General features: G+C 31.3%; 1 protein-coding gene across 3 annotated transcripts; it reads left to right on the top strand.

Moving 5' to 3' along the window:
* Window positions 1–15,382: 15,382 nt before the first annotated feature.
* Window positions 15,383–22,723, top strand: LOC136235182 (disease resistance protein RPV1-like). Of its 3 annotated transcripts, none has more exons than XR_010691692.1 (9): window positions 15,383–15,558; window positions 15,792–16,319; window positions 17,194–18,226; window positions 18,344–18,643; window positions 18,727–20,178; window positions 20,257–20,527; window positions 20,796–20,984; window positions 21,152–21,295; window positions 22,103–22,240. XR_010691692.1 is itself a non-coding variant. In XM_066024733.1 (9 exons), the coding sequence occupies exons 2-9, from the start codon at window positions 15,826–15,828 to the stop codon at window positions 22,496–22,498; spliced, it is 4,347 nt and encodes a 1,448-aa protein (XP_065880805.1). In that variant the 5' UTR covers window positions 15,383–15,558; window positions 15,792–15,825; the 3' UTR covers window positions 22,499–22,723. The 3 variants fall into 3 exon arrangements, 2 of the variants coding, with proteins under 2 accessions (XP_065880805.1, XP_065880804.1); XM_066024733.1 differs by having other exon boundaries at window positions 20,796–21,052; window positions 22,103–22,723; XM_066024732.1 differs by having other exon boundaries at window positions 20,796–21,295; window positions 22,103–22,723.
* Window positions 22,724–25,815: the final 3,092 nt, after the last annotated feature.

The raw sequence follows: 25,815 nt of genomic DNA on the forward strand, positions 1-25,815 counted from the left end.
ATTTTACCTGTTTTAAGGATTAAGCTCATAATCAATTATTTTTACACATTAACCCCTTGATCATTGATTCTGTTATGGATTCGGCCATTTGATTATTGAACTTTTTCTTTGAGTTTGGGTGGCACGCATTGTTAGGGCGATTCGGCCTATTGACGTGCACAAATAAACATAAGAGTTTATTGACTATGAGAGATAGAGAGTAAAAAGTAAAAGGAAACTACAGAAATCAATTTCCAGTAGTTTTTCCAAATTCGATATTCTCCTCTCCTATTTTGCGATTTTCAACATTATAATCGCCAAACTGATCTACCCCTTTCCCAAAGTCGATGAAAAAAATTAAATAAGAGCCAGATCCATAACAAATTGATCAAAGGCTCAATATGAAAAAAATAATTGATCAGGGTTTGATTCTTAAAACTGATAAAGTTCAGAGACTTAATTATGTTTTTTTTTCCAAATATAAATTATCAACACAAATATTATTAAGATAACTTGTTCATTAAATCAGAAAGTTAATAGATTATCAGCATGGCATGTATCAATCAAAAACAAAATATGATATTGATTACAAAGACCTATGGGTGCGTTTGGTATGACGTAATGCAATGTAATGTAATCAAAGTTGTAATGTAATGGAATTGTGATTCCATTACCATGTTTGGTTAAAATAATGATGAAATGTAATTAGCATTACATTACTTATGTTTGCTTAGTTAAATACCATCGCAAAATTTTATTTACATAATTAAAATCAACAAAAAAAAATGAAAATCGTGAAATTAGTATATATTTTTCCTGTTTTCATAGTACTTTTTTTAACATTTTTCTCGTTTTTTGTTTTTCATTTTCACCGTTTTTTCTATTTCTCATTTTCTCATTTTTCATTTTTTTTTGCTTTTTTTTCGTTTTTAGGTTTTCTAGTTTTTGCATTTTTGAAAATGATGAGAAGTGAGATTTGACAAATGAGAGGTTAGATAGAACTTTAAAGATAGAAATTAGGATTACTTGTTGGATGTAATGAGAATTCAATCCATTTTTTTTTATGTAACAGGGATTACAATATTTTTTTTTTTTGATAAAGATTACAATAGTTGTTAGACAAAATTTAATATATGGATTTCTCATTCCATTATAATAAAATTTTAAAGTGCAACCAAACATGGTAATGACCCTTCAATGTAATTAGCATTCCATTACAAAGCCCATTACATCTTACCAAACGGGCCCTAAGTTCATCAATCCATTCCATTTGCAAAAGGACTACTACAAGAAAAAATGCTACCACCGATGGAAAATTACGTTGTAATTAAGCAAAATCTGTCGGTGATCATCATCACCGATGGAATACCGAGGGAATCCAATGTGCCGGCGTTGACATTCTAGGTAACCGGTTGCGAAAGTTTTTTGGTTCGGTCGGTGATATCACTGACACAAATAGTTTCGATGATATGTGTAGGTATTGCCGACCTATTTTAATTGGTGATTTTAGTTGGATTGGCACCAGAGCACAATTTAGCGATTCCTACTGTTCCGGCTTATGGCACCCTGCCATCTTGCCATTACTTCCAAGACCAGTGAACTTTATTATGTACACAGTTGTGAGGTATTCATGTTTTACAAACAGGACAGCTGATCCGGTAACAACTAAAAAGATAGAGAAGTATCGTTAATTTCTTCACACTCATTTCTGTTAGGAACCCGTATAAATTAAACTCGTTACTAGGTGATGTGTATAAATAAAATAGAGTAATAATAAAATTAGAATAATAAAAATAAAGTAATAAGGAGAGAAACATATTTTACGTGGAAACCCTTTTGTAAGGGAAAAACCACGAGACACCGAAAAATAACTCCACTAATAATAATAATGGGAATACAATAAATAAGACTCTCTCAAGCACTAGGGGTGGCAACGGTGTGGGGCGGGGAGGGGTATGCATTTGCCACTCCGTCCCCAAATGTTTAGGGGACGGTTAATCCCCATTAAATGATTCGAGAGTTTTTTCATCCCCATCCCCTCCCCATATGGTTTCGAAAAATCCCCATAACCAAAAACATTTAATATTGTACTGATTACATTACAAAGTAACCAGCAAACTGGTTACGGTTTAATCTTTAACCAGTTTGTTGGTTACTATTTAATCTATAACCAGCAACAATTATTGGTTATATTGCCCCTATACATTTTTTTTATATATAACTAATTTATTATGATACATTGATATAAAAATAATGATTAGAAATTGAAATTAATAATTTTATTCGGGGATCCTCACGAAGATTTTTTGAGAATGCCCACGGGAATTTACACGGTAACAGGACGGGGATCCCCACGGAGCGGATATAGCAATCCCCATCCCCATTTAGGTTTCGGGAAAAAAAAATTCCCGTCCCCATCCCCAATTTTTACGGTTATTTCCCATTCCCCGTCAGTTAGGATATCCACGGTTTTCGGATAATCCCCTCCCCATTGCCTACACCCAAACTTAAGGCATACAATAATTTAGGATACAGTTGGAACCCTCAAATTAGAACCTTACATCCAAACAATGTAATATTTCCCAAATCACTCTCAACTCTCTCACTAATTTTCTCCTAATCTCTCTTTTGCAATTAACAAAAAAAAAAAAGAAGAAGGAACAAACTCTTTTTTTATTATAAAAACACAACATAGAAGTTGGTATTTATAGCCTCTTAAAGGCCAAAATTGTCAACTCCCAACTACAATTTCGGTACAATAATGCAACGACTGACACCTTCTTATTATTATTATTTTTTTTTACCATTTTCAAACATATGAATTTGTCTGGATCCTACGAATCTCCCGCTCTAGACACATGGGGAAGATACCGGAAAACTCCTTAATTGGAGCCCATGCCGATTAGCTCATTGCACGACTCCAACTTTTCTCATGGAATCACTTTGGTCAGTATAATCTGAAGGGTTCCTTTCTGTCGGGATTTTCTTTAGAAGAAAAACTTGTCTTTCTAATTTCTCTCGTATCTAATGATACCGAATATCAATTTGCTTCGTTCGAGAATGATACATAGCTTAGGAGTAGTATAATAGTTAAACAACCAAAACCAAAGTATTCACTGCCTAGATAACATTGTAAAACCGAGTAATTTGATACTTGTGGGTGTAAATTTCATGGATTCCATACTTGGACTTAAACCAGATTTATTACTTGATAATAACAAGATACACTTATCCCTTAGTTGAGCTCTCAAAATATAGCTCGGGTAAACTCTCATCGAAGCGTAAAGGAAGGAAGACATAGTGAAATAAACACACTATCTAATATGTATGCATAAGAATTTTTTTTGGGAGAAAAATAAGCAACATTATACAAACATATTCACTAGACTCACACACAAAGATGGCAGTAACAACATTTGAACTGGTTATATGAATGCGACAATCAAATAACACATACTATTGGCCATGACATCAGGAAAATAAATAGACTGAAAAGGCTAGTCCATCCTTACCTCCATATTAGGTCATTCCAAATGGCTTCGATTCTACCAATAACATATGAGGAAACTCGTGAACAATCCAATTTGATGCACTAGTAAAAGACATTAAATTAGAAGACGCAACAAAATAATTAAAAGACCTGGTATGCCTTCAACCCATTCAAACCTTGCCCACATATGAGGAAGTTCCAAATAGATCTAGTTATACCAATGACGTATGAGATAGCTCATAAGCAGTCTGATTATTTGTATCGAGGAAAACATTGGATTAGTAGATGCATAGTATGGAATAAGTCATGTGTAAAAAGGTATTTTGCGAACATGATAGACCCTCAACCCATTTCAAGTAAGACGAAGGTCGTGGAACCCACATGTAGGAATGAACAGAAAATCAGAAGGTATCAACCATCTGTGTATGGGAAGATGCACCGATTATACAACGTGCTGAGATTACTAAGTAAAATTGCAAACGACCGTCCATATATTCGATATTGCAAGGTTTGCAGCGACCGAAGGTTCTTGATTGCATTTTTTATGGAATACTAATTTGCACATAGTGGGAGGACTGTGCCTTAAGGGGGAGGACCGCCAATGATGATACACTGTGGAGGGTTTTGGAAGAGAATAAGAAAGTGAACAAGGGTGGATGAGGAGCGTGAATGAGGGAAGAGATAGTAGGGGTGGAAGCATCATAATTTGGCAAAGAGACATCGTTCTGGTATCCACCATAATCATAATTGTGGGGCATTTTCGGAATTATGATTATATGGAGATTTAAGACTGGGACTTTGAAATGACAATTAAGGGCAAATGAGTGCAGCAGCATGACCATGTGAAGAAAATGAAAAAGATAAAAAATACTCGAAAATTAGGACATTAATGAATTAAAGGGTTTAATTGGAATTTTCTGAAATTCATGGCCCGTGGTTTATTGAAACTCTTCATTTACGTTTGTTTACTCTATTTTCTCCTCTTTTTGCCTTAAAAAAGATCCTCATGTTGTTGTTTTATGTTAAAAGATGAAAACTACTTTTTGTTTTTTTATACATGAAAAAAAATAGTTTTTTTCTTTTTCAACAAATTTAAAGCAACAAATGCCTACTTTTTTTGAAAAAAAAACATCTTCTTGGAACAGGTAAAACAAACGGATTTTAACCAGACCCTCTTTCATTTTAATACAAAGTCTAAAAAGATATGATAAATTTCGAACTGAGAAATGAGACAAACTTGTTTTTAAAAGTGTCTCTTTCATTTTAATACAAAGTTAAAAAGGCGTATGATAAGTCCAAAAGACAAACTATTAAATAAAAAAATCTGACTCTCTTTCATTTTAATACAAAGTCCTCTCTTTCATTGTTATCTTTGTGCAAAGTGAGGAAGAAGTCATTAGTGTTGGGCGTGGATCTTGAAGAAACTGGATTGTACCGAATATCCGAGTAAAAAGATTCCGAACTGTTGACTTTTTTCAAAGAACTGGACCGAACTAGATTGTACCGAACTGGACTGTTGACTTTTTATCAAAGAACTGGACCGAAACTATCCAGAACTGGACCGATAACTGAATTGGATTGGACAGGACTGAACTAGATTGCAAGAACTGAAGATTTATCATATTAAATTTATATTTTATATGAAGTCTTATTTTTTCTCTTTAGTGAAGTGTTGTATTTCCTATTTTTATTTAAAGTATGTTGTATTTTCTATTCTTATTTAAGGTATGTTTATTAGGGTGATTTAAGGTAGGTTATATTTTCTATTCTTATTTAAGGTATGTTAGAATTATTAGGGCGATGATTTGTTAGGCCAACTGTACTTTCCTTGTCTCGTTTCCTATTTAAGAGAATCAGCTTGTACTAATTGATTATGCAATTGGTTAATGAAACCTTTCTTTTTGTTTCTTCTATATTTTTCTCTCTATTCTCATTCTTTTTTCTTCCCATTCTAAAATCCTAGTTCACCAGAATCCTAGTTCTGACAACATCTCCTCAATTTCATTTCTAAAGTGAAATATAATTGTTTGCAATTTCAATTTCAGGTATTGTTTTTCCTACTATTTCTTTTGGTTATTGGTTAAATCCTAAAATTTGCACATATGACAATCAAAATAGATCAATTAATTTGATAGTGTTTGACTTTAGTCAAATTTTGATTTCTGTTATTGAATTTTAACTCGTTAGAATCTGATCAAGTTTTTTCTGCTATTGTACTTTAAATTGTTGCTGTTTAGCTTAAGTTGTGCATTTCTTAAGATTTGCGTGTGTTAAGATATTAAAATTGTTAATCTTAAAACTAAGTTACACATTTATTCTTTAGCAATTCGGTTCACCATTACTTTATTTAGGTTGAAATTAATATTAGGTATTGTGAACACATGTTATTTATTTTTTATTAAGAATTTTATATATTTATTATATTGTAAATTATGTTTTTAATTTATTTTTGGTAAAAGCATATGTATTTTATTATTTAATTCGTCAAATAACTATACTGGATTGGACCGGAGCCGAATCCCTGAATCTCCGCATTGGACCGGATCGAAATTTTCAATCTAATCCTGGAGATTCATTTTTAGGAATCTCCGAAGTTCAATCCAATCCTTGAGATTATTGAATCTCCGAATTGGACCGAACTGTGCCCAGCCCTAGTTGAATACTAAAAAGGCTAACTTATATCTATAATTAGATTTGACTTGAAAAAGTATTAGTGTGATTTCAAATGTGATTTAAGGTGCAAAAATACCCTTAACGCTTTGGGCTAGGAGTAATTTTACCCCTAACGTTTAAAATAGTGCAATTTTACCATTAACATTGGTAGCCAAGAGCAATTTTACCCCTAACATTGATAATTTGGTTTGTTCCTTATTCTGCACCTACTGCATATCAATTCGTTCTAGAAAAATGATTTCATATTTTTTATAATTTAATAATAGAATGGGAGATTAATATTATTTATAAATTCGGTTCTAATTCGCATAAAAAACAATATTTTTTTTCACATTCCAACATATATTTGTGATACGTGTGAAGACAAGATTCATAACCGGAAAGATGGTTTGATAAATTATTTCTCAAATTGATCTAATTTATCAATATTAGAAATAAAATTGCTTTTGGTTTCTAACTTTAGGGTAAAATTGCACCATTTCAGAGCATCTCCAACACTAACTAGCTATTTGGCTCTCTAAAATAATATAAAACTAGCCGAAAACCCGTGCGATGCACAAGATATGAAATTTTTATATAATTTAAATAAATAAATAAACTGACATATTTACTTTTAAGTAATTTTATATCATGCTAGGATTTTTTTTATATAATGTATATTTGAAATTAATGTATATTTTTTTATTGATAATTCAAATTAAATTAAATTAATTTTGAAAATAATTGATTACTTTTTTTATAAAATTTTAATTAAATGTGAATGATTTATTTATTTTTATAAAATTCAATGATTTTTAATTTTTAGTAATTTTAATACATTTTCTTTTTTTATAACTGGAATTCTGTGAATCAATAATAATAAAATATGAGATTAATTAAGAAATATATTAGAAGATAATGAAAACCCAAAAATTGAATTAAATTACAATTAAAATTAAAATTACATATCTATCTATATTATATATAATTACGGAAGCCGAGAGAAATGAGAAGAAGTGTTTTAGAGGTCTTTTTGATGAGTTGTCAACGTAGTAAAAAATCAGATTAAAAATAACAAATTTATATTTATAATATATTAAATAATTACTAGCCTATTACTTAAAATGAGAAGAAGTGTTTTAGAGGTCTTTTTGATGAGTTGTCAACGTAGTAAAAAATCAGATTAAAAATATTTAATTAATTAAAAATAAATATTTAATTAATTAAAAATAACAAATTTATATTTATAATATATTAAATAATTACTAGCCTATTACTTAAAATAATAAAAGAAAGCAAGAGTTACGGGAAGATAAAAAAACACAAAGCAAAGGAAATCCAAAAGTCACAAATAAACTTCTATATAAAGCATGATAGATAGTATTCCACCATTATATTCATTGGTCACGATAGATAGTATTATATTTCTGAAGGTAAATATTCGATTTTTTTCATATGTTGTAGTTATTTTGTTCTCAATTATGTTGTTTTATTTTTATTAAACAATAGTTGTTATAGTTTCATCTTTCAGATTAATTTCTGTTGTTACCCATGTTCTATACCTCTCGCTATCTTATCCATACTTTCTTTTTTATTTGTCTTTTTTTTCCAAACTGATAGCTTTAATTGAAAAAATCCGACAGAAATAGAAGATGCATGAACAACTAAAACCGGAAAACACAAAAGTGTCAAAAATTACAAGAAATTCTTATATTTCTCAAGGTAATTATTCAATTTTTTTTCATATGTTGTAGTTATTTTTTTTCTCAATTGTGTTGTTGTTTTCTTTTTATTAAACAATAGTTGTTATAGTTTCATTTTTCAGAGATGAAATTCCATTTCTGTCGTTACCCAGGTTCCATACCTCTCGCTACCTTATCCATATTTTCTTTTTTATTTGTCTTTTTTTTCAAAATGACTAAAATAAAGATTTTGTAAATTTGTATTCTTTTTTAGTATATGTTGCTAGGTGTTATCGTTTCGATTGCTAACTCTTAACTAAAATTTAGATTTAGATTTTAGTATATGTTGCTAGGTGTTATTGTATTTTTTTATTTTTATGCATTTTGGTACAAATAGATATAAAGTTTCACACGATAATTGTTCATTGAAGTTTGAGACATATTAAATAAAATATTAAAGAGATATTGGAATATTATACTTACAATGAAGTTTATTTCAATATAAATTATGTTATATTATTATTATTATTATTATTATCAAGAAGTTATTTTTTCCCAATTTTCTAGACAAGGAGATTGTAAGCGTCTAATATGCTTGATAAGATGTTTATTCTTGAAGAGTGTGAATTATGCTAGATACGAATTCAAAATCAAGGTAAATAAAAATAAATTTTGATGCTCAAAATCCTAAAAATGTACATTAATTATGGATATTGAGATAATTGTTTTTGCAACATTGGCTTATATAATTTTAACTATTATATTATGGTTCGTACAAAATTGTTAGTATTTCAAGAGTTTTTAACAGATGAAAATGAAATATGATCATAGGACAAATTATTGAAAAATATTAATTAAGAAAATATTATTATTTGAATCTCTTCAAATTCTCAAACGTTGAGCGTAATGATTCTAATTAATATAATTAATTTCACATATTAATTATAAAACGTTTTTTTTGTACTGAGTGGTTACAATTGCGATTTAATTTTATTTAACTAAAATTAATTTATGGACTTAATACTTCATTAAGAAAAAATAAAATGTTTAATTAATGGGTAAAAAATATTTTCACTCTCCTCTTTATACGCTTATGTCTCGACATTCTCTTTTATTTAAAAAAAAAACCCCGAGAGGAAGACGGTTCTCTCCTTCAAAGTCAAGGTAAATAAAAATAAATTTTGATTCTCAAAATCCTAAAAATGTACATTAATTATGGATATTGAGATAATTGTTTTTGCAACATTGGCTTATATAATTTTTAACTATTATATTATGGTTCGTACAAAGTTGTTAGTATTTCAAGAGTTTTTAACAGATGAAAATGAAATATGATCATAGGATAAATTATTTAAAAATATTAATTAAGAAAATATTATTATTTGAATCTCTTCAAATTCTCAAATGTTGAGCATAATGATTCTAATTAATATAATTAATTTCACATATTAATTATAAAACGTTTTTTTTTTGTACCGAGTGGTTACAATTGCGATTTAATTCTATTTAACTAAAATTAATTTATGGACTTAATACTTCATTAAGAAAAAATAAAATGTTTAATTAATGGGCAAAAAATATTTTCACTCTCCTCTTTATATGCTTATGTCTCGACATTCTCTCTTATTTTCAAAAAAAAAAACAAAAACCGAGAGGAAGATGGTTCTCTCCTAATTATCTTTTTCGTCCCTTCATTTTTTTTCAATTCTTTTGTTTGTTTTTCTTACTTACAAAGAATATATAATTATTAAAAAATATTAATGAAGTCAAATAAGTGATATTTGCGAATATGGCTGATATTCTATATAGTGAAAGAATGAAGAACAAATTGATCGAATGTCTTGATGAGATATTACGAGATGAAAATAGGAGAAATCATCATCTTAAACTGATTCAATTAGATATATTGGGTTATTGTAGCAGAATGAATAATTGAATTCAAATACTTGGTGATCATGAAATTCCATCAACCAAAAATAATTATCATCAAGATGAATTTGTGACTAATTCTTACGAATTTTTTTTATATGTAACATATTGAATTGATAAAGTTTCTTCATATGCAACATTAGAAAAGTATTGATTGTAATAGTTTATAGAATAATATATTGATGTTGCTTCCATTTTAACATAGATTGTAATTCTTTTATATCATAGATATAATATTTAATTTTAATTGTATTTTAATTCAATTTTTGTTTAACCTATATTGTAATTCTTTTGTATCGTAAATATAATATTTAATTTTAATTATAGTTTAATTCAATTTTTGGTTTTTTATTATATTCTAATATATTTCTTAATTAATCTGCTATTTTATTATTATTGTTTCACAGAATATTTGGAATATGAAAATGTATTAAAATTCCTAAAAAGTACAAATCATTGAATTTTGTAAAAAAAAGTACAAAATCATTCATCTTTAGTTAAAATTCTATAAAAAAAAAAGTAGTCAATTATTTTTAAAATTAATTTAATTTGAATTATCATTAAAAAAATATATATTAATTTCAAATATACATAATATAATTTTTTTTTTCATAGCATGATATAAGATTATTTAAAAGTAAATATGTCAATTTATTTATTTATCTAAATTATATAAAAGTTTCATACCCCGTTCATCACACGGGTTTTTGACTAGTTATATTTATAATACAAAAGAATTACAATCTATGTTAAACAATAAACTACAATTAAATATAAATATTATATCTACGATACAAAAGAATTACAATCTATATTAAAATGGAAGCAACATCATTATATTATGCTATAAACTATTGCAGTCAATACTTTTCTAATGCTGCCCATGAAGTAACTTTATCAATTCAATATATTACATATAAAAAATAAAATTCTTAAGAATTAGTCACAAATTCATTTTGATGATAATCATTTTGCTTGATGTAATTTCATGATCACCAAGTATTCGAATTCAATTATTCACTAACTCAATATATCTAATTGAATCAGCTTAAGACGATGATTTCTCCTCTTTTAATCTCGTAATATTTCATCAAGACATTCAATCAATTTGTTCTTCATTCTTTCACTGTATAGAATATCAGTCACGCTCGCAGATATCACTTATTTGACTTTATTAATATTTTCTAATAATTATATATTCTTGAATTTATTAAGCAAGAAAAATAAATTGAATTTCTTAAGCAAGAAAAATAAACAAAAGAATAGAAAACAAAAATGAAGGGACAAAAAAGATAATTAGTAGAGAACTATCTTCCTCTCGTGTGTTTTTTCCGAAAATAAGAGAGAATATCAAGATATAAGCATATAAGAGAAAATAAGGGAGTTGAAATATTTTTTGTCCATTAATTAAAAATTTTATTTTTTTTAATGAAGTATTAAGTCCATAAATTAATTTTAGTTAAATAGAATTAAATCGCAATTGTAACCACTTAGTACAAAAAAAAAAGTTTTATAACTAATATGTGAAATCAATTCTATTAATTAGAATCAAATGCTTAACATTTAAGAATTTGAAGAGATTCAAATAATAATATTTTTTAATTAATGTTTTCCAACAACTTGTCCTATGATCATGTTTCATTTTCATGTGTTAAAAACTCTTGAAATACTAACAATTTTGTACAAACCACAATATAATAGTTAAAAACTATATAAGTCAATGTTGCAAAAGCAATTATCTCAATATCTCATAATTAATGTACATTTTTAAGATTTTGAGCATCAAAATTATTTTTATTTATCTTCTTTTCGAATTCGTATCTAGCATAATCCAAATTCTTCAAGAATAAACATCTTATCAAGTGTATTAGACCTTACAATCTCTTTGTCTAGAGAACTGGAAAAAAATAACTTATTGATGATAATAATAAAACAATAATAATAATAATAAAACATAATTTATAATTGAAATAAACTTCATTGTAAGTTTAATATTTCAATACCTCTTTAATATTTTATTCAATATGTCTCAAACTTCGATGAACAACTATTGTGTGAAACTTTATATCTATTTGTATCAAAATGGATAAAAATAAAAAATACAATCCATATGAGTTATATAAACTCAAACTAAAAAAAATGAGTAGATTTCAACAGGTTCGGAATTAGAAAAATTAATCCAACGTCAATTAAAGCTAAAAATTGAGTTCATATAAAGCCGAAAATCTAAATTTTAGTTAGAGTTAACCATCAAGACGATAACACCTAGCAACATATACTAAAAAAGAATGCAAATATACAAAATCTTTATTTTAGTCATTTTGAAAAAAAAAAACAAATAAAACAGAAAACATGGATAAGGTAGCGAGAAGTATGTAATCTGGGTAACGACAGAAATGGAATTTCATCTCTGAAAGATGAAACTATAACAATTATTGTTTAATAAAAATAAAATAACGACACAATTAAGAACAAAAATAACTACAACATATGAAAAAAAATCGAATAATTACCTTGACAAACATAAGAATTTCTTGTAATTTTTGATACTTTTGTGTTTCTCGATTTTAGTTGTCCATGCATCTTCTATTTTTATCGGATTTCTTCAATTGGAGATATCAATTTGAAAAAAAGACAAATAAAAAAAGAAAACATGGATAAGGTAGCGAGAGGTATAGAACCAGCAGAAATAGACCTGAAAGATGAAATTATAACAACTATTGTTTAAAAAAAATAAGGGTAAATTCCAAAAAAAAAAACCCTGTGGTTTGATGTTGTTCCAAAAAAACCCTTGTGGTTTGTTTTTACAAAAAAAAAGGACCGTGGTTTCACCGTTACCCAAAAAACGGAAAATGACTTAACACCGTTAAAAATGCTGACGTGACAAGGGATAGAGTTGGAAAAATATTTTTTTTATTTTTTCTTTTAATTTTTCTTTCTTCTTCTTCTTCTTCTTCTTCTTCTTCTTCTTCTTCTTCTTCTTCTTCTTCTTCTTCTTCTTCTTCTTCTTCTTCTTCTTCTTCTTCTTCTTCTTCTCTTCTTCTTCTTTTTTCTTCTTCTTCCTCTCTCTCTTCTCTTCTCCTTCTTTTTTTCATCTTTTTTTTTAATTTCCAGAATTCTGGAATTTTTCCAGAATTCTGGAATTTTTCCAGAATTCTGGAAATTTTCCGAAATTCTGGAAAATTCCAAGTCTCCCAAAATATGTTAAACAGAACAACACAACACCGATTCAGCAAAACCATTTTCCCAAACATTACCAAATCAGACGATGATAAAAACATAACAACGGAACAAGCAAAATAAATATTTTGAAGACTATATGTGAGAGAAAGAGTAGAAAACAAACTTTCTATAAATGACGAATGTAAGATATTACAGCTCCAGAAATAGCTGTTCAGATGGGAGAGAGAGGACGGATAATAGCAAGAGAGACCAGGAGAGTATGTTTGGAAGGCGAAGATGCTATGTGAATTTTTCTAGAATTCTGGAATTTTCCAGAATTCTAGAAATTAAAAAAAAAAGATGAAAAAAAGAAGAAAAAGAAGAAAAAAGAAGAAGAAGAAGAGAAGAAGAAGAAGGAGGAGGAGGAGGAGGAGGAGAAGAAGAAGAAGAAGAAGAAAAGGAGGAGGAGAGGAAGAAGAAGAAAAAGAAAAAGAAAAAAGAAAAAAGAAAAAATAAATAAAAATAAATATTTTTCCAACTCTACCCCTTGCCACGTCAGCATTTTTAACGGTGTTAAGTCATTTTTCGTTTTTCGGGTAACGGTGAAACCACGGTCTTTTTTTTTTATAAAAACAAACCACAAGGATTTTTTTGGAACAACATCAAACCACAGGGGTTTTTTTTGGAATTTACCCAAAAAATAAAACAACAACACAATTGAGAACAAAATAACTACAACATGTGAAAAAAATCGAATAATTACTTTCAGAAATATAATACATTCTATCATAGACAATGGATATAATAGTGGAATACTATCTATCATGCTTTATATAAAAGTTTATTTGCGACTTTTGGATTTACTTTACTTGGTGTTTTTTCATCTTCCTGTAACTCTTACTTTCTTTTATTATTTTAATTAATGGACTAGTAATTTTTAATGTATTAAAAATATAAATTTATTATTTTTAATTAATTAAATCTTTTTAATTTTGATTTTTTACTACGTTGACAACTTATCAAAAAGACCTCTAGAACACTTCTCATTTCTCTCTGCTTCCGTTATTATATATAGTACAAATAGTACAGATATTAGTTTAGTCAAATTTAGCTAGCCAAATTTATATTTTGCTCCAACCATGCTAGCTATTTGACTCTCTATTTGATTATTTTATCATTAAAAATGATTAAATTTAAAGAAAAAAAAAAAGAAAAAGTAGAAAAAAGATACAAAGAGGAAAGAGAATGAATGATTAAGGCCCCGTTTGTTTGGGGGAAAATATTGTGTTCTGAAAAATTTTATGTAAGGAAAATATTGTGCAGGAAAATAAAATATTTTCCTATGTTTAGCAACAACACTGGAAAATATTTTCCGTTGTTTGGCTACAACACTGGAAAATATTTTCCAACAACTAAATATAGATTTTCTGTATTTTTTATTTTCAATTGTATATATAAAACACAAAAAAGAGATTCACAAGCACAAATTAAACACCAAAAACATACATAAACTGTAAGGTGTCGTTTAGTTCGCGGAATGGAATGGAATATAATTGCTATTAACGTGAAAAAAATGTTAAAAACACGAAAACGTTTTTTCACATTTTCGGTATTTTTGTAAGTTTTATCATGTTATTAACGTTATTGTGTTTTTTTTGCATTTTTTCTTCATTTTTTTTTGCGTTTTCACGTTCAATTTTTCGGTTTTTCGGTTTTTTCCCTTTTCATGTTATTCACGTTTTTTCATGTTTTTCGTATTTTTCACATTTTGTGTTTTTTACGTTTTCGTGTTTTGTTTGCATGTTTTATCTTTTCATGTTTATTGAGTTTTTCACATATTGTCACGTTTTTGTGTTTTAGAATTTTTCGCGTTTTCGTGTTTTTTGGATTTTTCACGTTTTTGCATATTTTGTGTGTTGTCACTTTTTCGCGTTGTTCACGTTTTGTGCCTTTTCAAATGTTTGTTTTTTTTTGCGTTTTTGTGTTTTTTTTTTTTTTGCATTTTTTCACATTTTTATGTTTTTTGCGGGTTTTTTCATATTCTCATGTTTTGTAACGTTTTCACGTTATCCATGTTTTTCGTGTTTCATATTTTTCGTATTTTTACATTTTTTAATATTTTTCCCATTTTTCTCTGAACGCGTATGTTTTGGGGAAAATATTTTACCCTTTTGAAAAGGGTAAAACATTTTCCGTTATTTCTTTATTCCTTTTCCATTGACTTGCAACTTATTTTCTTTTGACTTATTTTCATGCCTAAACAAACACTGTAAAATTGAGAAAATATTTTCCTGCATAATATTTTTTCCCAAACAAACAGACCTAAAAAATAAAAATAACTGAAATAGCTAAATTTAGCTAGTAAAAATGACTAGCTATTTATTTTAGAGAGCCATGTGATGTTATTGGAGGGGTCTCACTCTCTCTTAATGGCTAGCTTAATTTAGAAGTAAAATCATGTCATCTTATGTAGATGCTCACATAAGGAGTAAAATTGGTTCTGAGCTTATTTTTGCAACTTAACCCCTGATTTCTCTGTTTTGTATCTTTGCAAGAAGATTCCAGTCTTATTCATGGCCGCGAGCTACTACTGCTCTTCCTTGCTAACACCGTTGTCTTGTAATTACCGCCGTCGACATCCGTCGTTGCTTTAAACTTGCAGAGGTTTGTCAGCTTCTGAATTAATTCCTCTTTTCCTTTTCTTTTTGTCTTGTTCGATTGGGTGAATGAAATTGATTGTTCAGGTTTTCAGTAAACCAGAAAGTTTACTCTCGCAACACTTGTATTGATCTCTGCCTTCATTATTATTATTATAATTTTCCTGATTATTTGCTTTCTAATTCTCAGTTTAATCATTTTATTATAATTCCCTGTTTTGTATTGTTGGGTGTTTTTAGGTGATCTCTGTTAGGGTAATTGCTCTTTCCATTGATGGCATCTTCTTCTTCTTCTGCTGCTGCTTCTGCTTCACTTAAAAGGAAATATGATGTGTTTCTTAGCTTCAGAGGGGAAGACACCCGTTATAATTTTGTTAGTCATCTCCACGATGCTTTGTGCAGTAAAAGAATCAAAACCTTCATTGATAATGACCTTGAAAGAGGGGAAGAAATAACTCCTTCTCTTTTGAGAACTATTGAAGATTCTTTTATTTCTGTTATCATTTTCTCAAAGAACTATGCATCCTCTCCATGGTGTTTAGATGAAATGGTTAAAAATTTTGAGTGCAAGAGAACTCATGGACAAACAATTTTACCAGTTTTCTACCAAGTAGATCCATCTGAAGTGGAACAACAAAGTGGATGTTTTGCAGATGCTCTTCTTCAGCTTCAGACCAATTTTAAGAATCAATTAGCAAAGTTGCCGAGATGGTTAACTCACTTGAAGGCTGTTGCCAGCTTATCTGGATATGCCTCTCAGGATATCCGGTATGTCTCGATCCTTAAGTTCTTCCATCTTTAAGGTTGTTAATGGAACACTATTTAAAGAGCATTTGTATTTGATGCTTAGATGTAAATGCTTTTCACATTTATTATGAAGTAGAAAACAAAACATGCACATTTCAGATAGCTTTTTATTAGCAAATCGTGGTCCTAGCACATAATATTATCTGTGAGGAACTTGAGCCACTAAATAGAAGGTGGTTGATGGCATTCAACTGTATCCCATATTAGAAGAGTCTTTATCTTGCTAGATCAAAACATAGAAAAACACTACTAATTAATAAGTTCTAGTACTTAAAACTATTTTCACTAAACATTGATGCTTTACATGTTTTATTCCATCAAAGCAATTCTAAACTATTAACGGATAGGAATCCCTTTTAAGTTTTAACCAATGTCATTCGGTTGCCAGATTTGGTACTTTGCTTAATAATATGGTGATCTTTGTACTTCGGTATTCAAGAATAGGCTTTAAGAAAAACAAAAAGGATGGACGAAAGAAGAAAAAAGGCAATAGAAGTTGACTTGATTCTTTCCCCCAAAATGGCGCTCTTAAGATCTGTTGGAAACTTCCTTAAAAAAAAACTCTATCTCTTACTTTTAGTTCATTTATTTATTTTTGTCGTAAAAGATTATTAAATTTTACTTAGTGGAATCAGATTCACTTGTTATCCACATGACATAAGCTAATGAGAAGTTTAAATAATTTAGGAGATTGCTGAAGTTTTGTGAAGGGTCTAGAACTCTAATTTGAATTGAAAATCTGGTTTTCTGAAGTCATAGTATAGTTACTAGTACCTATAGTCATGAAAATGATATGTTTGAAATAAGATTCAGCTCTTTTTTTCCTTTTGAATAGGTTTGAGGCTAAACTTGTGAAAGATATTGTGGAAAATATTTTGAAGAAATTGAACCATGCATACTCGAGAGATTTGAAGGACCTAATTGGAATAGACTCACATATTGAACAAACTAAAAAGTTACTACAGATTGGGATGCCAAAAGTTTGTATTCTAGGAATTTGGGGTATGGGTGGTATTGGTAAAACAACTGTTGCTGAAGTAATCTTCAACACTCTCTCAAGTCAATTTGAAGGTTGCTGCTTCCTCAAAAATATAAGGGAAGAAGCAATACGCAGTGGGCTATGTGGTCTGAAAGAAAAGCTTTGTCAAGATGTGAATGGCATTCTCCAAAGAAAAAAGGTGTTGCTTGTTCTGGATGATGTGAATTGTGTAAACCAATTAGATGAGCTAATTGGAACACAGAATTTTGGCTTGGGTAGTAGAATTATTTTGACGTCTAGAGATAAGCAAGTTCTGGAAAATAGAGTTCATGAACTATATGAAGTTGAGGGATTAAATGATGATGAAGCTCTTCAAGTTTTTTGTTTGAATGCTCTTAAGAAAAACTATCCGACTGAAGAACATATGGAGCTATCGAAAAGGGCAGTTAATTATGCTCAGGGCAACCCATTAGCACTTAAAGTTTTGGGATCTTTTTTATTTGGCAGAGGGAAACAAGATTGGGAAAGTGCGTTGGACAAACTATCTAGAATTCCTCGGCCTGAAATTTTCAATGTGTTGAGAGCAAGCTTTGATACACTTGATGATGAAGAGAAATGTATATTTCTTGATATTGCATGTTTCTTTAAGGGGCAACAATTTGATTTTGTGAAGAGGTTATTGCATGGTTGTGGTTTCTCAGCTAGTATCGGAATTAGTGTTCTCATTGATAAGTGCCTTATTACTGTCTGTGAAAACAAGCTAGACATGCATGACTTATTGCAAGAAATGGCTCATGAAATTGTTCGCCGAGAATCAATTGGAGAGCTTGGGAAACGCAGTAGATTGTGGAGTCATGTTGATGTGTTCCACGTTTTGACAAAAAATCTGGTGAGAGCCTTGCGTACAATGTACACTTACCTCATGAACGTAACCTTAAAATAAACTGTTGCAAGTTTAATTACATGTGGAACTGAAGCTTTATTTATTTATTACTTTGAGCTGTAGGGAACTGAAATGGTTGAAGGAATATTTTTCAATACATATAAAATGCAAGAAGTGAATTTGAGTTCCAGAGCCTTTGCTGGGATGGTCAACCTCAGGCTACTCAAAATCTACAATGCTGGAGTTGGAAACAAATGTAAATTGCGTCTTCCTGATGGCCTTGAGCTTCTATCCGATAAGTTGAGATACCTGCATTGGGAAGAATACCCACTAAGCTCTATGCCGTCAAATTTTCAAGCAGAAAATCTTGTTGAACTTAACCTTGCATACAGCAACGTTAAACAGCTATGGTCAGGAGCACAAGTAATATTTTATCTTGGTTTTTTTAGCCTCAATGCACCTTAGTGTAAGTAATTTATTTAAGCCAGTTTTTATTGGTTGTGCAGCATCTTGTGAATTTGAAGGTGATGAATCTCAGTAATTCCAAGAACTTACTTACATTCCCTGACCTCTCGCTGGCCAAGAATCTTGAGAGCTTGAATCTTGAGAGCTTGGCAGAAGTTCATCCATCGATTCGATTTCTAGATCGACTTATATATTTGAACATGAGATGTTGTACGAGCCTGTTGAGCCTCCCAACTCGCATTAAATTGAGATCTCTTGAGACCCTTCATCTTTCTGGTTGCTCAAATCTTAGGAGATTTCCAGAGATTTCAGAGAACTTAAAATATTTAAATTTAAATGAGACAGCTATAGAAGAACTTCCTAAATCAATTGGGAAGGTCATTGGCCTAATTGCATTGAATTTGAAGGACTGTAAACAGCTCCGTGATCTTCCAGAAAGTGTGCATTTGTTAAAATCTCTTTTGATTATTGATCTTTCTGGCTGTTCAAATATTACCAGGTTTCCAGATGTTGGCCCTGAAGTAAGATACTTGTACTTAAGCGAGACTGCAATTGAAGAGATTCCTTCTGCAATTGGTCTTCTCTCCAGGCTGTTATGCTTGGATCTTTTGAACTGCAAAAGACTACAGTATCTTCCTAGTGATTTTTCTAAGTTGGTCTCTCTAGAGAAATTGGTTCTCTCTGGCTGCTCTAGCATAACGAAGTTTCCAGAGGTTCCGATGCAAATCAAGATGTTGTTTCTAGATGGGACTGCAATAGAAGAAATCCCCTCATCCATACAGGATTGTTTTGAACTTGTTGAACTGAATCTACAAAACTGCACCAGATTTCATACTCTTCCAAGCAGTATTTGGAAGTTGAAACATCTACAAAAGCTTAATCTTTCAGGTTGTCGTATTTTTGAAGTTTTCCCAAAGATTTTGGAGGATATGAGTTCTTTGAGATATCTTTATCTAGATGGAACACGTATAGAAGCTTTGCCCTCACCAATTGAAAAGTTGAAGGCTCTGTCGAGTTTGGAATTGAAAAATTGCAAATATCTTTTCCTCTATGGCCTGAAGTTTTTCGACAATCTGCCTGAAGACCGATTGTGTATGCAATATCTACGGAAGCTCTATCTCAATAATTGTGGTTTATTTGGTGTGCCCAATGGCATTGGTTGCTTAGCGTCGTTAGAAGCTTTAGATCTAAGTGGAAATCATTTTAGAGAAATACCTTTAAGCATCAAGAAGCTGTTTGAGCTGCAATATCTTGGTTTGAGAAACTGCATTTATCTCGAGTCATTACCTAAGCTTCCTCCAAACCTGAATAAATTAGATGCACACGGTTGCTTTAATCTGAGTTCAGTATCAATTAATCTATGGGGAGCCCAGGGGAACATTTTTGAATTCATTTTCACTAATTGTAACAATTTGGATAATGTTTCGAGGCATAAAATCGTGTTATATGCCATAAAAAAATTTCAACTTTATGCAGAACGGCTACACGATCCTGTATGTTTCTCTCCATCTCTCCCTCAATAATTGATTATGGACGCACCATAGTAATATGTCTCAAACTTCATGTTGCAGATGCCTTCTGTATTAGCAGGGGAATCTAGTTTTTGCTTACCTATAGCTGATCACTATACCGAATTTGAATCTAAACTTTGGATCCTATCTTTCCTTGGAATCACCAATTCACGTTCTACGTCTGCTTCACTCCATTCTAAATTCAGTTTCTACCCTACTGATGAGGAACTTATCACCTATTACCTCGGAAAGAAGGTGACTAATACACCCATTTTGTTTGACCCCATTGGTGTTGTTGACATCTACAAGTCAGAGCCTTGGGATCTCCGAGGTATGATTCTCGCTATCACTTCAATCTTCCTACGATTTCACAAATACACTAACATCGTTTCAAAATAATTTTACACCTTCTGATCCCACTGGAATTCCATTAATTTTTACATATTTTAGAATTGTCTGCTTTACTCTGTTAAGGTCAAATGGGGAAGAACAGATTCCATTCTTTTGTAGGTGGAATAGATTGATATCATTTTATCAAACAAACAGAACGGTGTTATGGTGCTTGAAAGTATATATAATTGTGTCTTTTGTGTGTGTAGATAAATTGAAGTTGAAGACAAGAAATGACGAGTGGTACTTTTACAGTAGGGTGTATAAGAAGTATGCCAAACGTGCAACTGAGAGAGGATACTGGAAGATGACTGGGAAGGACCGTTCTGTTCACTGCAATTCTCAACTTGTGGGGATGAAGAAGACCCTTGTGTATCATCTTGGACGGCCTCCTCGGGGTGAGCGCACCAATTGGGTTATGCATGAGTTTCGCCTAATAGATGAGGATTTGGAGAGTGTTGTCCAAGTGAGATCAAATTGGATTGCAAAATTTAAGTTTCTTGTTCCTAATTTTGGCCTATTTATAATAATTTTTACCATTTGTGTTTGCTTGTCCTTCGGGAAGGATTCCTTTGTGCTGTGTAGGATTTTCCAGAGAAGTGGGATGGGGCCAAAAAGACTAGCGCCACATGTGCCAGAATCGTCGACTCTATTAGGGGTTGAAGAGAGGCTGATGCATGGAGTGGTGGTCTTAGATGACATTAACCAGGTTTGTATTTTTTTTCTTTTTTCTTTTTTCAATTATCATGAATCATGTTCAATTCTTTCACTAGATGGATAGGCTAATTGAAGAAGTTTCTAGCAAACTTTAAATTGAGGATAATACACATTAATAGTCATGTGGAAACTATACTAAGTTTACATCAAAGCATTTTTTTTTTCTTAATATTTTGTCCGGCTCGTCACGCACGCTTTCTGCATGCGTTAGTACTCGAACTCGATTCCAAATTTCCTATATAGTTCTTGGAAAGTACAGAGTTTTTTTTTTATATAAATGGAAAGTACATAGTTACCCCTAACCTACAAAATGGTATAAATTGACCCCTACTATTTCTAAACAAGATCAATTTGACCCCTGGTTAATAGAAGATTTAATGTAAACTGTTCTTTTAAACCTTTAGTTGACATAATCATGTATAGTCTTTCAAGGAATGAAGTCTCAATTTGGCCTCATACTTTTGGTTTGTAGAAATAGGATCAATTTGCCTGACTTGAACTTTAGGTATGGATTTAGTGCATAATTCTTTATCAAATTAGTCCAAAATGACACTGTCATCATTTGATTTGTGGATTTTTGAACTGTTTTAATTTTCTAGGCTGACATGTAATTTTGGACTGATTTGATTCTATACATATATATAACGAGTTGAAGAGCGAAAGCTAATTGGCATCCGACTTATTAAATCCAAACATTTCTGATATCTGAAGTAGAAATAAAATTTCAGCTTTAGCAGTAAAATACAGTCTGGTAAAGCCGTAAGGGACTCGATTTCCTGATATGGTATGGTTGTGACAGGAGTATAGCAGGGGATGTTCAACTACAATTGAGCTGCCTCCAGGATGGGTTAAACATGAGTTTTTGGGTTTTGGTCTTTTTGCTGTTATTGCATTCTCTAGTGAGAGTGAATGGCCTGGTTTCCAAGTGAAATGTAGATACCATTTTAAAAATGAGTATGGAGACCTGAAAGACGTCGATTGCCAGTTCGGGGGCTGGTATGATTCCAGAATTGTGAAACAACCACATATGTTTTTTGGGTATGATCCATGTTTAAATGTCAGAAAAGATGATTGCTTTGAAGATTACAATGAGGTTACAATTCAATTCTACCTTGAAGACACTACTGGTAATCCTTTACACTATTGTCATGTCCACAGTTGTGGGGTATTCAGGCTTTACAAGGTGGACAGCTGACCCGGGCTGAACAACTCAAAAGATAAAGATAAAGAAGGATGTTAATTTCTTCACGCTCATTCCAAGATCGAAGTACCATTTGTAGAATTGTATTGAATTGAATTATGCCAAACTGTGCCAGGATGTTCCAAGAAAGTGCATACTAACCCTCAATATTCATCAATATTCATGAAAGATCTCTATTATTCTCTATCATAAAATTTCAATTTTTTGTTTGTTAAGTTACACTATAACTCAGATACTCGGAAGATTATCTGTGTGAGTCCATTAAAAAAGGCTTAATATATTATTAAATCTTAGAACTTAGAACAATTTACTTTTAAGTCAATTAAAAATGGTTTAATATAACATGAAATCTTTGAGCTTGGTTAAAAAATTATTGGTCCCCTGAATTTTAAGGATGTTTCATTAGTCGTGAGAAGACATCCCTAAAATTTAAGTGACAACTGGTTTTGGGGGGGATTTAGGAACCATGGCTAAATGACTTTTGTCTATCCGGCGATATTTTATGCATCCTTTTATGGTTTGTAAGTTTATCTTTAGTACTACCTCCATCTCATAATATAAGTCATTCTAGAGATTTTCATACAAATTAAGAAATACTGAATTTTACATTGGTTAACTTAAAAGAAATTCTCTCTTATGTAATAGTTGGGCAATAAGTATTGGAATCCCTATTAAGGGTCAAATACATGAATATCATAATTAAGTACAAAATTACAATTAAGTCATATCATCAAACTTAATTTTTTAATATGTCATTATTCTCTATATATTATGATTTTACACCATAATTTAAAAAATCTAGAATGATAAACCCAAGAAAATATATTCTAGATTTCTATAAATCTTTAAAATATATTAAAAGTACTGATTTTATTAGTTTGACAACAACAACAACAACAACAACATCAAAGCCTTAGTCCCGAAATGATTCGGGGTCGGCTAACATGAACCATCATATAAAACCGTGAAATCAAGTCGTGTTAACGACACAAATTCGCTCACTCCACTCCGTCCTATCCACTACCATATTGTCCTCAATTCACAGTAAACTCATATCACTCTAGATTACCCTCCTCCAAGTTTGCTTATTATTTGGACTACAACAACAAATCAGATTATAGAACAAGATTTGATAACTAATGGTCAACAAATTGGAATTCATTTAGCAACAGATTTTTTTCTTCCATTTGAGTTCATTTCAATAATTCTTTTAGTTGCTTTGATAGGTGCGATTGTTGTGGCTCGCCAGTAAGAAATTTTTCGAATTAGTAATCAAAATTAAAACTGTCTTTCCCTACCCCTCACCACTACATCCATTTGCCACTCTTCGGTCCTCCTAACCGGCGCATCAAGCGCTCTACGTCTCACATGGCCAAACCACCTTAATCGGTTTTCTCTCATTTTATTCTCAATAGATGTAACCCATACTTTTGTTCTAATTATTTCATTACTCACTCGATCCTTTCTCGTATGACCACACATCCATCTCAACATACGCATCTCCGCCACCGACATCTTATGGATGTGACAGTGTTTCACTGCCCAACACTCTGTACCATATAACAATGCTGGTCTGATTGCCGTGCGGTAGAATTTTTCTTTCAATCTATTAGGCATGTCGGGGTCACAAAGGATACCCGTAGCACTCTTCCCCTTCAACCAACCAGATTAATCCTATGAGCAACATCTCCATCTACTTCTCCATCCGTTTGGATAATAGATCCTAAATACCGGAAGCAATCCGAGGCCTGAACAACTCTCCCATCTAGGGTGATTGTCCATGCCTCCCTACTCCTATGGCCGCTAAACTTACACTCCAAATATTCTGTCTTACTTCGGCTCAACTTAAAGCCTCTAGATTCTAGAGTTTGTCTCCATAGTTCCAACTTCCTCTCCACTCCTTCTTTCATCTCATCAACCAACACAATATCATCTGCAAACAACATGCACCATGGTATACCATCTTGAAGTGAACTTGTTAGTTCATCCATAACGATGGCAAAAAGAAATGGGCTTAGTGCGGAACCTTGATGTACTCCAATCGTAATAGGGAACTCTTCAGTCTTCCCAACAATAGTACGTACACTCGTGCATGCTCCCTCATACATGTCCTTTATGATGTCAATATATTTCCGCGAAATGTCTTTCCTTATCAAGGCCCACCAAAGTACTTCCCTTAGTACCTTATCATATGCTTTCTCCAAGTCAATGAAAACCATATGCAAGTCTTTCTTCTTATTTCGATAGTGCTCCATTAATTGTCTCATTAGATGGATGGCTTCCATAGTTGATCTTCCCGGTATAAAGCCAAATTGGTTTTCCGAGATCTTCACCGTCCTCCTTAGCCTTTGTTCGATCACTCGCTCCCAAAGTTTCATAGTGTGACTCATTAATTTGATTCCTCGATAGTTGGCACAATCTTGGACATCGCCTTTGTTCTTATACAAAGGGATTAAGATGCTTTTCCTCCATTCTGATGACATCTTATTGTTTCTCCAAATTTTGTTGAAGAACGTCGTTAACCATTCGATTCCTCTTTCTCCCAAACATCTCCAAATCTCAAGGGATACCATCAGGTCCTACTGCTTTCTTCATCCTCATCTTATTTAATGTCATTTTGACTTCACCATTTTGAATTCTCCGCATGCATTCATGATTTATCATATCCTGAGGGATACTTATATCTCCAACATCTTGTCTGCGATCTCCATTAAATAAGTCATCAAAATAGGACATCCATCGTTCCTTTATATCCTTATCTCCAACTAAGACTTTCTGGTCCACATCCTTCACACATTTAACTTTTCTGAGATCTCGCGTCTTCCTATGTCTCATCCGAGCAATTCTATATATGTCTCTTTCCCCTTCTTTCGTATCCAATCTTGTATACAGATCCCGATTCACCTTTGCTCTAGCATCTCGTATGACCTTCTTTACTTCTCTTTTAGCCTCTTTGTATTTTTCGTAGTTCTCATCACTCCTATATTTTCTCAATATTTTATAGGATTCTCGCTTACTCTTTACTGCTTGTCATACTTCTTCTGTCCACCAAAATGTGTCCTTACCCGGTGGCATGCTACCTTTAGATTCCTCTAGAACTTCCTTCGCTACTTCCCTTATACTATGCTCCATCTTAGTCCATATCGAATCTATATCTAAATCCATATTACAAGTTCAAATATCTTTTTTGGTCATCTCATCCACAAATTTTTGTTGAGTCTCCACTTGTGGTGTTCGTTTTCTTATACATTTCCTACTTCGAAAATCAAGCACCACTACTCTATGTTGGGTTTTCGTACTCTCACCAGGGA

Source organism: Euphorbia lathyris, chromosome 7 (genome assembly GCF_963576675.1).
Source record: "Euphorbia lathyris chromosome 7, ddEupLath1.1, whole genome shotgun sequence".
In the NCBI taxonomy this organism is placed as follows: domain Eukaryota; kingdom Viridiplantae; phylum Streptophyta; class Magnoliopsida; order Malpighiales; family Euphorbiaceae; genus Euphorbia; species Euphorbia lathyris.